The sequence below is a fragment of the Rhincodon typus genome, unplaced genomic scaffold, assembly GCF_021869965.1.
Source record: "Rhincodon typus isolate 14 unplaced genomic scaffold, sRhiTyp1.1 hic_rhity00004191, whole genome shotgun sequence".
NCBI classification, from domain to species: Eukaryota; Metazoa; Chordata; class Chondrichthyes; order Orectolobiformes; family Rhincodontidae; genus Rhincodon; species Rhincodon typus.
The window spans coordinates 318-13,656 of record NW_025969829.1 but is presented as its reverse complement, the minus strand read 5'-3'; the positions used below and the strand labels follow the sequence as shown (position 1 = coordinate 13,656).

Below are 13,339 nucleotides of genomic sequence, written 5' to 3'. Positions count from 1 at the left end.
CGCTTCTTCATTTTCTGAAGAAGGGTCTATGCCCGAAACGTCAGCCTTCCTGCTCCTCTGATGCTGCTTGGCCTGCTGTGTTCATCCAGCTCTACACCTTGTTATCTCTGTATAACTTTAAGTTTGAATTATATTTTGTATGCTGTGCGATAAGCGGAAGACATGGTCAGTCACCTTTACAATTTTATTAGGGAGCTTGGGGATCTGGTGCCGGGAAGTCTGGGAGTTAGTTTATCTCCATACATTTTAATGAGGTTTTATACCCTTGCCTGAAGAGTCAAGGAGGTTTAACAGTTAAGTTCAGTCCATTAAAAATTGTAGAGGAAAACCAACTCCATTGTCTTCTGATAGGGGGCCAGTGACACAGAAACAGACCAATCCAGAAAGTCAAGTCAACGTGCGGGTGTACCAGAATGGAGGCTGGGCAGCTGACTTCAAGGAACTCATTAGGGTTTTCCCTGAAGCTTGCAGTTTGTTTTCAGGTGTCTCAGGGAGTCATACCAGATGAAGGGAATAAACATCTGGGAAGTACAGAAAATTTAACAAAAGCAAGCTAGTTGCAGCTTCCCCAGCCGGAGTCTGAGCATATGGTCTCCGCGGAGAGATCATAGTGACTCTTCACTGAGATTTTGGGATTTTGCTGAGGTTATAGGGTTAATGTGAGTCAGAATCTTTTTTACGTCTGTAATGAAAACTTTCAAATCTTTCTTTTTGAGAAGTGTAATATAGTTTAGTTTTCTTGTTGTTTAATAAGGGTTTTCGTTTTTGTATTAGAAGTACACTGGTAGCCTCTTGTAAATATGTTCAATATTTGACCTGTACAGTTTAAAAAGTTTGGACCTAACAAGATAGGCTCTGGAATCTGACTGCTCCAGTATTTACATCAGCTGGGATCAAAACACAAAAAAAGTAAGTTCTTTATCTCTTCTTATAATCCAGAATAGTTGCTCTACTTGTCCAAATGACAAATACACTTGCACATTAAATTGCCATAATTAATATGGTTTAAAACAACTTCATGCATCCTGAATGGCACACTCAAGTAAACATATGAATTTGCAGGCTACTCAGTCCCTCAGGCTGCTCTGATTATTCCACATTCCTGCCATCTCCAATAACCATTCACCCCTTGCATACCAGGAATCTATTACCTTTGCCTTAAAATTTAGACTCTCCTTCATTTGCCCTTTGAGGAAGAGTTCCAAAAACCCACTATGGTTTCGCTTCCTCTGACAGTTCTGTGCTATGAAAGAACTGTCAGAACAGAAGTGCGGCTTTACATTTGAGGGAGCCGGAGCAGAATCTCCTCTCAGAAATCTCCTCCTTTCGTTTAAAAAAAGGGCAAGTGGCAATCTACACGAGATTGCCACTCCTTGGAGAATCCAGCCCCACATATTTCTAAAATGCATGACTGCCAGACAGCAAAACAAAAACCAAAGTTTTAAGAAACAGGATAAACGGCATATATAGAACTAGACTGCATACAGATTGGAGAAGGATACGCTATACCTCTGATCCGCTTAATTTTGCCAGGGTCAGTTAACTGGATAGGCTTTAAAAACCTCCGTACTGGGCACGAGAACATAACCTCACCGCCTCCTCCAGGGGCCATGCCTCTCCGGACTACCTTTCAAAGCAACCACAAAATGTGCATTCAATCACAAATAACCATAGTAACACTGTGTTTATGCAGCCAATTTTCCATGATCTGGGTCTCTTGACAGATTAGGTAAGACTGTCGTCACGTTCAAAGGAGACAAACATTTAATTTGCAATTAATTAACTAACTATCTGTACTCATGTAATCATATAACCTACTTTGGAAGTGGAGAGAGGTAGTTTAGAAACACTCCACTGACTTAGGGCCACTTCTAGCTTAAAAGGATTATCTTGGAATGTAAATAGAAAAGTTACAACAAGTATAATCTTTACTTACAAGTCACTCAACAGATCTTCATGCAAACGTGCATTGTGCCTTCCTTAAAATAACTTTTGCCAACTAATTTTTAATGCAATCATGTGTTTTTAGATTTTTCAATCATAAAGATAATGCTTAACGTACCATCCAATAGTGTATCTTAATTTTTGCATTTAAGCATACCACTGGATTTATTCAGCCTTACATATTGCAGCTACTCATATCAATAAAGGTTTCTGTCTGCAATGCAATATCAAAACATAATTCACTGTTCTCAGAAAAACAGCATGATGCTGATTCATCAAAGTGTAAAATAATGACTAGAACAGACCATCCACAGTGAAATATTCTGCTTTTTAAAGACTGGCCAGATAGTTTTGTGTCTGCATTCAAAGTGTTGAAAAATGGTTAGCTGTTAGTGCACTAACCTTTATAAGACAATCCACCATCAGGTCGCTATTTGGACAGAGAACACCAAATGTCTTTTGAAAATCAGGTGCAAGTTTTAACACATGGGCACAAAGGGAGAAGCAGCTGGCATTGCTATGTGAGGACACTCATTATCATGCAGACCAAAAGCATGCACTGCTAATGTGTTGCAGAACAAAAGGACTTCTGCTGGGTTAATAACAAAATGGAGTGGTGATGATAATGGAACCCCTACTCAAAGAATCTGAGTCCTTGCTACTGGAAGTCTATTCAAATATGCTTAGAACAATGAGCGAAGGGGACTTTATTTAAAAGGATACTGGAAGATTAACCCAGCAGGATAGTGAGCAGACTTCTTTTAAATACATTCATGGTACGGGAGTGTCACTAGCTAGGCCAGCATTCCTTGCCCATCCCCAATTACCCAGAGGGCAGTTAAGAGTCAACCACATTGCTATGGGTCTGGAGTCACATGTAGGACAGACCAAATAAGGATGGCAGATTGCCTTCCCTAAAAAGACATTAGTGAGCCAATGGTTTCATGGTCATTAGACTCTTACTTCCAGATTATTACTGAATTCAAATTCCACCATTTGCCATGGCAGGATTCAAACCCAGGTCCCCAGAATATTACCTCGTTCTCTGGATTAATAGTCCAGCCATAATACCTAGGTATTTATTTGTACAGACTCTTCAACAGTGCCCGCTCCCTTGACACTGACCCTTGGATAGTGCAGCACTCCTTCAGCACTGACCCTTGAACAGCTGCCCACTCCCAGTGCTACCCTTATTTGGGACATTAAGTGCAAGGCCAAGTATTTGCTAATGTATATGCCATAATAATGTCTGAGCAGTACAAAATGTTCAGTTTTACTGGGGTTTGCTTTGTCTGTACTGCAGTGTTTTAGTTACCTACATTTAGTTAATGCTGATGTCAGTTTGTTTACACAGTTAAAGCCTTAAAATTTTACATCTTGTCATTCAATTCCTTTGCATCAATCACTGGGAAATTTTCTTTCATTTTAAAACTTTTCATTTCTACAGGAATTTTAACAAAGCAAGAGCTTGCATCAGATACAAGACTGACAGGTGGACAGTTAAGTTCGCTCACTTCATCTCAGCACCAAGCCAGAAATTATCTTGTGAAAACTGCTGGAATAAATGGGTTAGATGAAAATTTTACCCAAATGCAATCTGTGGCTCTAAGACAACAACCTTGCATTAGTGCAAAACTTTAACATCGCACGATTTCAAGGTAAAAATGCACGGCACTTCATTAGTATATGTCAATCTTTATTTGATCAAAATAACAAACACTTGATCCAAAAATAAAGAAAGATCGAGGACAGTCTTAAAATAGAGAAGTGTGGAAAGACTGAGGTTTAGGGTAAAACTACAAAGTTTAGGGACTAGATAGCTGAAAGTGTGGCGATGGGGCTGGGGAATGCACAAGAGGCTACAATTGCAAGAATAGAGTCCTCAGATACTTGTAAACTGGATGTGGTTGCAGCAATAAGAGGAAGTAGGACCGCAGAATGATCCGAATAAGCAAATGCTAAAACCCAAGGGCTGGTGGACTTGGAAGCCAGTAAAATCAGCAAGTACAGGGTCTGATGGATGAATGGGAAATAGTAAGAGTTAGGATAAGAGTGACAGAGTTGTGAACAAGATCAAATTTATAGGATGTGAAATTGGGTAGTATACACCAAATAATACTAAGCATATCGCTCGCATAATCAAATATACTTTATTTCCAGCCAGAAGAGGGAAAGGTTTAAATTCCATCAGTTTGTTCAAGGTTTAAATTCAAATTGCAAAGAAAAAAAGGAATGTTTTCATCTATATTTGTTATAGCCTTCAAACACAAGATTTGGGAACAAAATTACCCATTCTGTAGCAAATTAGTTGCAACGTCAGAGCTTTTTAAAAAAAGCTTCTTTTAAAAAATTGCACAGAAAGAACATTCTACTTGATTCTCTGCAAAGCTTTTACAACTTTACATTAAACTTCACCAAGACAAAAGGACACTTGATATTTCTCTAGGTGAATATGCCTCAAAAATAACATTCAAGACAATGTTTATTCAAAATTAACTTCTCCAGTTAAATTGAATTTGGGCTTAATTTGCTACTACAGACTGTAAAAGGAATTGCACTAAACTCTACCACATCATAAAAAGGGAAAATAGGTCTTAAAAACTAGCAATGATGTTCTTACCTTTAGCTCAAGTCCTTCACCATCTATACGAAACCGTTTCATTAAGGGGAGGGCTGTCACCTTAAGAGTATCAACCTTAAACAAGGGATAAAAGTATGGAAGATGATATTAAAGCCAGAATTTATAGCAGGGTGACCAGATAAATGTGTTTGCTAGACAATAAACTCAACCTGATCAAATATATTCAAATGTTTCTCCCCTTCAGCTTCTCAAATAAAATGACAAGGAAAATACGATTTTGTAAGATCAGTGAATGCACAATGGCACCATTGCATGAAGTACCTTTGCTAAACTTTCTGACTGATGAAATAATATTTAAAACTAAGGTAAAACCAAAATGGACAGGTAAAATCTCTTGATTACTGATCAAGATCAAATTATTGCATGACATTTCACTCAAGTCTGTTAATGACACACACACACACACACACACACACACACACACACACACAAACTGAAGCAGCTGGAAAAGCTCTGCAAGTCTGGCAGCGCCTGTGAACAGAAATCAGGTTTGAGTCTGGTGACCCTTCCTCAGAAGTGATGGTGGCTAGGAAAATGTCAATTAATATGCAGAAGATGGGGTGTGGGGAGGGGGTAAGGAGTAAACGATAGGTGAGGATAGAACCCAAAGAGAGAGAAGAGCAGTTGGACAAAGAAGGCGATAACAATCTGACTAGGAGGGTGATTAGCTGCTAAATGGAGACTGTTAGTGGCTAACAATAGGTAAGGCAGACTGTGATAACAAGGTCTGGTGTCTGGAGGTAAGGGTTAGACATGGGAGAGTTCAGGCCCTAAAATTATTGAACTTGATATTGAGACCGGAGGGCTGCAGGGACTCCAAGCGGAAAATGAGGTGTCATTCTTCCAGCTTGCACTGAGCTTCGCTGGAACACTGCAGCAGACCTGAGACAGAGATGTTGGCCAGAGGCTGAGTGCCAGCTCTCAGACACCTATCTTCCCCTGCACCATGACCCCATCACAGAACATCAGGCCATTGTCTCAACTACAGCCACTGACCTCATTTTAGCTGGTGATCTCCCCCCACTGCCGCCAAGCTAATAGACCCCAGACTCTCACAGTTTGTTTCTACCTCCTTCCGAAAATCCACCAACAGGACTGCCAGTGAACCCTTTGTTTCAGCCTGCTCCTGCCCCACACAACTCATCTCCTCTGACCTTGACTCGGTCTTTCCTCCAGTGGTCCAGTCCCTGCCCACGTATATCTGCGATTCCTCTGACTCTTTACACCAGTTCTGTAATTTCCAGTTTGCAGGCTCCAGCCATCTCCTCTTTACCATGGATGTGCAATCCCTTTACAAGTCCATCCCCCACCAAGATGGTCTCAGGGCTCTTCATTTCTTTCTACAGCAAAGGCCTGAATGGTCCCCAAACACCACCTTCCTCCTCCGCTGGGCCGAGTTCTTCCTCACTTAACAACTTCTCTCATTTTATTCAGGTCAGAGGAGTGGTCACAGGTACCCGCATGAGCCCCAGTTATGCCTGTCTCTTCATGGGATACATGGAACATTCTTTGTTCCAATCCTATTCCAGACCCCACCCGTAACTCATTCTCCGATATACTGACAATATCATTGGTGCTGCTTCCCCCTCTCATGCAGAATTGGAAAAGTTGGTCAATTTCGCTTCCAATTTCCACTCTGCCCTCACTTTTACCTGGTCTCTGACTCCTCCCCTCCTCAACATCTGTTTCCATTTCTGGGGACACACTGACCACTAATATCCACTAAACCCACCGACTCCCACTGCTACCTGGACTATACATCCTCGCACCCTGTTTCCTGCAAAGACTCCATTCCGTTCTCCCAGTTCCTCCATCTCTGTCGCATATGTTCTGATGAGGTCAACTTCTACAAGGGAGCTTCCAAAATGTCCACCTTCTTCCTCAACACCGTTGTCAACAGGGCTTTCAACTGGGTCTGACCCATCTCCTGCACTTGTGCCCTCACTCCCTTGTTCTTACCTACCATCCCACCAGCATCAACATCCAGAAATCATCAGCTGCCATTTCCGCCACTTCCAGCGACATGCTACCAGACACATATTCCCCTCCTCTCCCTTGGCTGCCTACTGCAGGGACTATTTCTTCCGTGACACTCTGGTCCACTCTTCCTTCACCACCAACATACACCACACCCCTCCCCTCAAAACCCCCGACAGCAACTTCGCCTATAACTGCCATTTGTCTAACATTTGCCCATTTACCTCCTCCCTCAGTATCCAATGGCCCAAACCCACCATCCAGGTGAAACAGTGCTTTAGCTGCACTTCACACAATCTAGTCTACTGCATTCACTGCTCACAATGTGGTCTCCTCTACATTGGGGAAACGAAGCGTAAACTGGATGACCGTTTCGCAGAACAGCTACGCAAAAAAGACCAGCTTGCAGTTGTCAGCCACTTTAACACAACACCCTGTTCCCTGGCTTGCTGCAGTGTTCCAATGAAGCTCAGCGCAAGATGGAAGAACAACACCTCATTTTCCACATGGGGACCCTGCAGTCTTCTGGACATTTTAGGGCTTGTTCTCTCCCATGTCCTAACCCCCTATTTCATACACCAGGCCTTGTTATCTCACAGTCTGTCATTACACACTATCTAATGTTAGTCACTAACAGTATCCATTAACAGCTATTCACCCTCCTAGCCAGATCATTATCTACTCCTTTGTCTGTCCAACTGCTCTTGTCTCTCTTTAGGCTCCATCCCCAAGTATCCTTTACTCCTTACACCACGCCCCCCGACCCTACCTTCTGCAGACAAACTGACATTTTCCTAGCTACCATCTGTTCTGAGGAAGGGTCACCAGTCCCAAAACTTTAACTGCTTTCTCTTCACAGATGCTGCCAGACCTGCTGAGCTTTTCCAGTCACTTCTGTTTTTGTTTCCGATTTACAGCATCTGCTGTTCTTCTGGTTTTTATTCTGTTAATGACAAATCTGTTTCAGCATCAGCCCCAAAGCTGGCCGAGTGTGGGCGATACAGTTTCTATCCTAAAGATTGTAAAAATGATTAAATGGCCTGCAACGGGCCCAGGCTGCATCAAAAAGTACCAGGACTTTAAATTAAAACCAGGTTACCAAGTCTATTGATTAGCTCAGTGAACAAATAATTGAAAGACCTGCTCCAAGTAAGAGTTCTAATCAGAACACTGCAGTGCAAGACTAAATCTAGTTTTAAAAAGCCTGAAAATAAAACTTTAATATAGTTAAACATGACCTTAAGGTTAAGAGATGGTCTTACAAATCCAACTGGATTGGTGAAAGGAAACATTACTCAGATTGGTTAAATGAAAATCCAATCCCATTGAAATGGATTGGTACTCCACTGTCCTCTGAAGTGATCTGGCAAGTCATTCAATTGTATCCAACCAATCATTGTATCTCAGGCCAACTAGGGATGAAGGACAACAAATACCAGCTTTGCCAGTGAAAACAGGTGAAAGAAATATATAATTAACATTAGCCATGTTTTTAAAATAGCCTTGGTATCCAGATTATGTTATCAATTGATCAAATAATAAACATTAGCACCTCAAATATCTCTAATATAAGTTGAATTGCAACTTACAGAAGGATCCGTTTGATCATTGGTGATGCCTCTCAAGATGGCTTTTAATGGTCTCTTCATAAAAGGAGCTAGATACAGCAAGGCTTCCAGGTAATAGCCAATGGAGCGTTGTGGGTGACAGTCATGTTCAATCCTTCCTCCATGCAGAAGCCCTGGTTGGTAATATAGTGTAGTACCTGAAGAAACAAAGTGATCATCAAAATGTCTATTTCAAACATGAAAAAAGCCTTTAAAAGTTCATTCTATGGGAATACCCATACATGGCTTTATCAGAGCAAAGAGATTTACGTTCTCCACATACGGAGTTCACAAATTCAGCAGTACTGTCAACTGAAAGCATCAAACAAGTGTCAGGCATATGCTCATAAGTCTGTGTAGAGGAAAGACCAAAGAAATCAAAGCACGGTTACTGACCCACTTGTCCTCAGTTGCCAGTCTAATTTAGTTGCAAGTTATGCTCTTTATCTACAGTGTGCCAGTGTGTTAGGGCGTAATGTGGCGTCCTCTTGTTGTTGTCTATTTAGTTCTTCTCTCGTGAATTTAATCCGGTGAATGCATAGAAAACAACACCAGCTTCCGTTTCTGGATGTCAGAGTTGAACGTTTGACCAATGGGGAGTTCCAAATCTCGGTATACAGAATAGCAACCCACACTGACCAAATCCTCAAATTCCATAGCAACGACCCCCACGTCCCAAACAAAACTATGTTAGAACACTATTTAAACGGGCCACCACGCACTGCAACACTCCAGAACTACGCAGGAAAGAGGAAAATCACCTATACAAAATCTTCGATATGAACGGCTATCCCCGCAACTTCATCTGCAGGTGCCTACTAAATAGACAAGTAGGAGGGGAAGTGTGTAAATCTAATGTCCAAAAAGGAACAAAAAGAAAGCAAAAGCAAGATTGGATTGAGAGAAAAAAAAGAGGACATATTTAAATTAGGCCATTTTCAAAACCTCCTGAAAAATTCAAAACCTTAAGGATGGACCCTGAGGCTCATAAGTCTAATAGTTCATTTTTGCCAAAAGGAGCAGTAATCACCACTTATCACATCATTGGATGGGTGCTTTATTACTAATCACTAAGCTAAAATATCTGCACTGGGTTTCATTCGTCCTCACTGCACTGAAATAGTTTCAGAACGTTCAACACACCGCAACAGTGGTGCAGCTGGCAAAGAATTTCAAATGCAAACAGATGTTTCAGATTAGAGAGAGAGATATATAGAATTTTAGTATGATCAGAAGTTAGAAATAGCCCAAATAAGGTGTCAATTTTGGCTTGGTGGGCACACTCTTGCCCAAATCCAAAGACTACAGGACTAGAAGTGGCACAAAACCTAGGCTAATATTCATGTGAAGTAAAAAGGGTGGCCTGTACGAAACCTGGTGCCATCTTTGGAATGAGGGATTAACCATAGCCTTGTCTGCTCTGTCTAAAGAAACCACAGCATTGTTTCCAAGGAGAGCCAAGGAGTTCTCTCAGTGTGGCTGAGCTAAAAATTAAGAAAGAAAGAACCTGATCTCTACCACATTACACGTGTGTCCTTGCTTCTGCATCTTCAATATGCCATCTTTTGACAATTCTTCACAAATACATAATAGCTTTAAGGTGGTTTGGAAAATCCTGAGGTCATGAAATGTCGATAAACAAGGGGAAAATAACAGTTATCGTCCTTAATATCACATGTGCTGGAAAACGTCTCGTCAAGAGCTGATGCTCCTCTAAAACCTCGATACAATAGTGAACAACTTGAACTGCTTCAAGAAGGCATAATTCAGATAATCAATATAAAGCATTTCAAAATAAAAATCACAAATTGACTACAGAACAGCAACGGCATTGTGTTGGTCTCATGCAGTGATTAATGACTGCACCCAAATCTAACAGGCCTAATACAGATAAAATCTGAAGTTAGTTAAAAGATCATTGAGCTCATTCAGATTACCAACATTATAACCAACATTTCCTGTCAAGAGGAAACACCAAAGCCACGATTTGTGTTTTAATAGCACTCACCATGTTTTAAAAAAACCCTGAAGAGCTCTACATGACTGTGGGCAGTGAGAGGACAACAACCCAGGGAGACAAAGGAAGGAAAAAAACGCTTTCTGACTTTCAACATTCCAAAGCACTTCACAACTAATAAATTACTTTGGAAGTGCAGTTACTTACAATGTAATTAGCAAATGTGTTATAAGCAAATTCAACACAGCAAAACTCTCAAACAACGAGATGACTAGTTAATCTCTTTTCCTATCTAAAAATACAGAGCTTGAGTATCACTGAAAGAAAATAATTTGCAGAAGTTTTAGTCCTGTAATCATCAGGACAATTTGCAAGAAATAAAGTTAAAATAAAATTTACACAGTATGAGTGGACAGTGCTGATTAGTAGAGACATTAATTGGTGCATTCTCCATGGTAATGATGACATAGTCTAAGTGCCTAGTTTTGTTTACATTTTCATCATAGAGTGATGTGGAGGTGCAGGTGTTGAATGGAGTGGACAAGGTCAGAAATCACACAACACCAGGTTATTGTCCAACAGGTTTATTCGAAAACACAAGCTTTTGGAGCTTCTCTCCTTCTTCAGATGTTAGTGAAAGAGGTGGAATCAGACGTAGAATTTAAAAGTAAAAGCTCAAAGGGTCACACCACTGATCAGGATATATTAAACAAACCTGAGATGCTGTTAAATCTTTAATCAGTTTGATAGTTTTAATTGATTAATATGTACATGTAAATCCCCAAATTCCTTTCAAGTCACTGTCCCAAGAGATCTAAAGATTTTATCAGTGTAAAGAAGAGGTGGCATTTTAGGTCAGACAATGCATGTTAGGTATGAGGCCTTGTTTAGAATTTGTTTGTGTTTTGATTTGGAGTCAGACTGGTTTTGCTTCTAAAGTAGGAATTTATAAAACACCACATTGACCATCTCTAAGTTGCGTGCTTTTTGAACAAAATAGAATGTATCTGCAAATACAAATTCACTCCATAGATTTGCATGTGGGAGAGCGCGCGCTTGTGTGAGCAAGTGTTGTGTGCGTGTGTACGCACGCGTATAGCGTGTACAGTGTGGTGGGGGTCACCTGTAGTGCGACATGAACCCAAGATCCCAGTTGAGGCCATCCTCATGGATACCAAACTTGGCTATAAGCCTCTGCTTGCCTACTCTGTGTTGTTGTGTATCCCGAACTCTGCCTTGAAGGATGTTTACCTGAAGATCCAAAGCCAAATTTCCTTGACCGCTGACGTGTTCCCCAACTGGGAGGGAACACTCCTGTCTGGCGATTGTTGCACAGTGCCCACTCATCTATTGTCATTGTGTCTGCACGGTCTTGCCAATATACCATGCCTTGGGGCATTTTTGCCTGCAGTGTATGAGACTGGCAGTGTTAGCTAAGTCAGATGATTATCTACCATGCACGCAGTGGGTGGTGTTCCCACATGTGATGGTAGTGTCCATGTCGAAGATCTGCCATGTTTTGCAGAGGTTGCCATGACAGGGTTGTATAGTTGAGGTTGGTTGGCTCGCCGAGCTGGTTTCTTGTTTCGCAGACATTTCGTTACCATGCTTGGTAACATCCTCAATGCAGCTATGAAGAAGTATCGGTGTGTTTTCCGGCCTGGTTTTTAAATTCTGGGGTCCATTGAGATGGAACAAGAAAGCAGCTCAGCGAGCCAACCAACCTCGACACCCACAACCCGAGCTACAAATCTACTCCAAAACCTTAGAGGGTCATATAGTGTTGTGGTCGATGTTGTCCTGAAAGTTGGGTGGTTTGCTGCAAACAATGGTCTGTTTAAGGTTTAGCGGTTGTTTGAAGGCGAGAAGTGGAGGCATGGGGAAGGCCTGGGCGAGGTATTCTTGTCATCAATAATGTGTTGAAGGCTGCAAAGAACATGTGTGTACTTTCACTGCTCCTGGCAAGTATAAGACGACGAAAAGTACCCTATCAGACTTATGCCGTGTTTGTCTTTTGAGGTGGTCATTACGGTTTTTTGCTGTGGCACGTCAGAACTGGCGACTGAGGAGTTGAGCTTCATATCCTGTTCCTATGAGGGTGCCCTTCAACAGCTACAGGTGTCTGTCTCCTTCCTCCTCATTCGAACACATCCTGTCTATCCATACACCTTGTCCGTACGGAATGGCTGTTTTTATATGTTTAGTGTGGAAGCTAGAGAAGTGCAGGTTTTCCATGGGCTTGCCATAGAGTGAGGTACAGAGGTATCCGTCCCTGATGGAGATGCGTGTGTCCAAGAATGAGACTGATTCTAAAGAGTAGTCCATGGTAAGTCTGATGGTGGGATGAAACTTGTTGATATTGCTATGTAGTTGTTTCATAATTACTCGCCACAAGTCCAAAGGAAGAAAATGTGGTCAATGTATCTGGTGTATCACTTGGTTGGAGGTTCTGTGCAGCAAAGAAGTCTTGTTCAAACCTGTGCATGAAAATGATGGCATACTGGGGAGCAAATCTGGTTCCCAGGCTGTTCCATATGTCCGGATGAAGAATCGGTTGTCCAATCACAAAAACATTTCAAACATCAATATCTGCTTCCAGCCACGAAGCCAAGTTTGGATTCAACGCGTCAAATTGTCTTGAATCCCATGGGGTCTGTTTCTTAATCAGTATGCCATGTGAGACCTTGTCAAAAACCTCACTGAAGTTCACCTATATTAACTGCACCACCTTCATCTACACACCTAGTCACAATCTTAAGTGGTCTTCTATGATTTCATAAATGTATTTGAAAAGGATAGACAGTGAATGAATGTTTCTTCTTTGAAGGTACTTGACCCAATCTCCCACATGCTAACATGAGGCCTAAACTGTTCAAGGGATAAGTACTGATGCTGCTTAACTTTGGTTACATACAAAGAACTCACCAGTTTCATTTATTTCAATGCGGGAACCATTTGTTATTTTGTCCATCAACCGAATGAAGCTTGCTTCATAATCTGAAAGTATGAGGAAAGGGAGTCATACATAGCTCTAGATACAGTCAAATACAAGTTGGCAATTTAACTTTCAGTCTAGAGATTTTCACTTACATCCTTCCTTGCCAAATTTGTTTGTGACACAATTTTAGTGCGCTTCACACAGAGCTGTGATTGCTTGACCTGCTCCCAAAGCACACAGTACAAAGACTTACAAGTTTAAACTCTTGCACAAAT

General features: G+C 41.4%; 1 protein-coding gene across 1 annotated transcript; it reads right to left on the bottom strand.

Moving 5' to 3' along the window:
• Positions 1-1,485: 1,485 nt before the first annotated feature.
• On the bottom strand, positions 1,486-13,123 carry LOC109929513 (RNA terminal phosphate cyclase-like 1; the record flags this gene model as incomplete). The annotated part of the gene is made up of 4 exons (XM_048593840.1): positions 1,486-1,627; positions 4,565-4,639; positions 8,152-8,327; positions 13,052-13,123. Coding segments are annotated over 4 exons (465 nt in total), but the record flags the coding sequence as incomplete, so codon positions are not given.
• Positions 13,124-13,339: the final 216 nt, after the last annotated feature.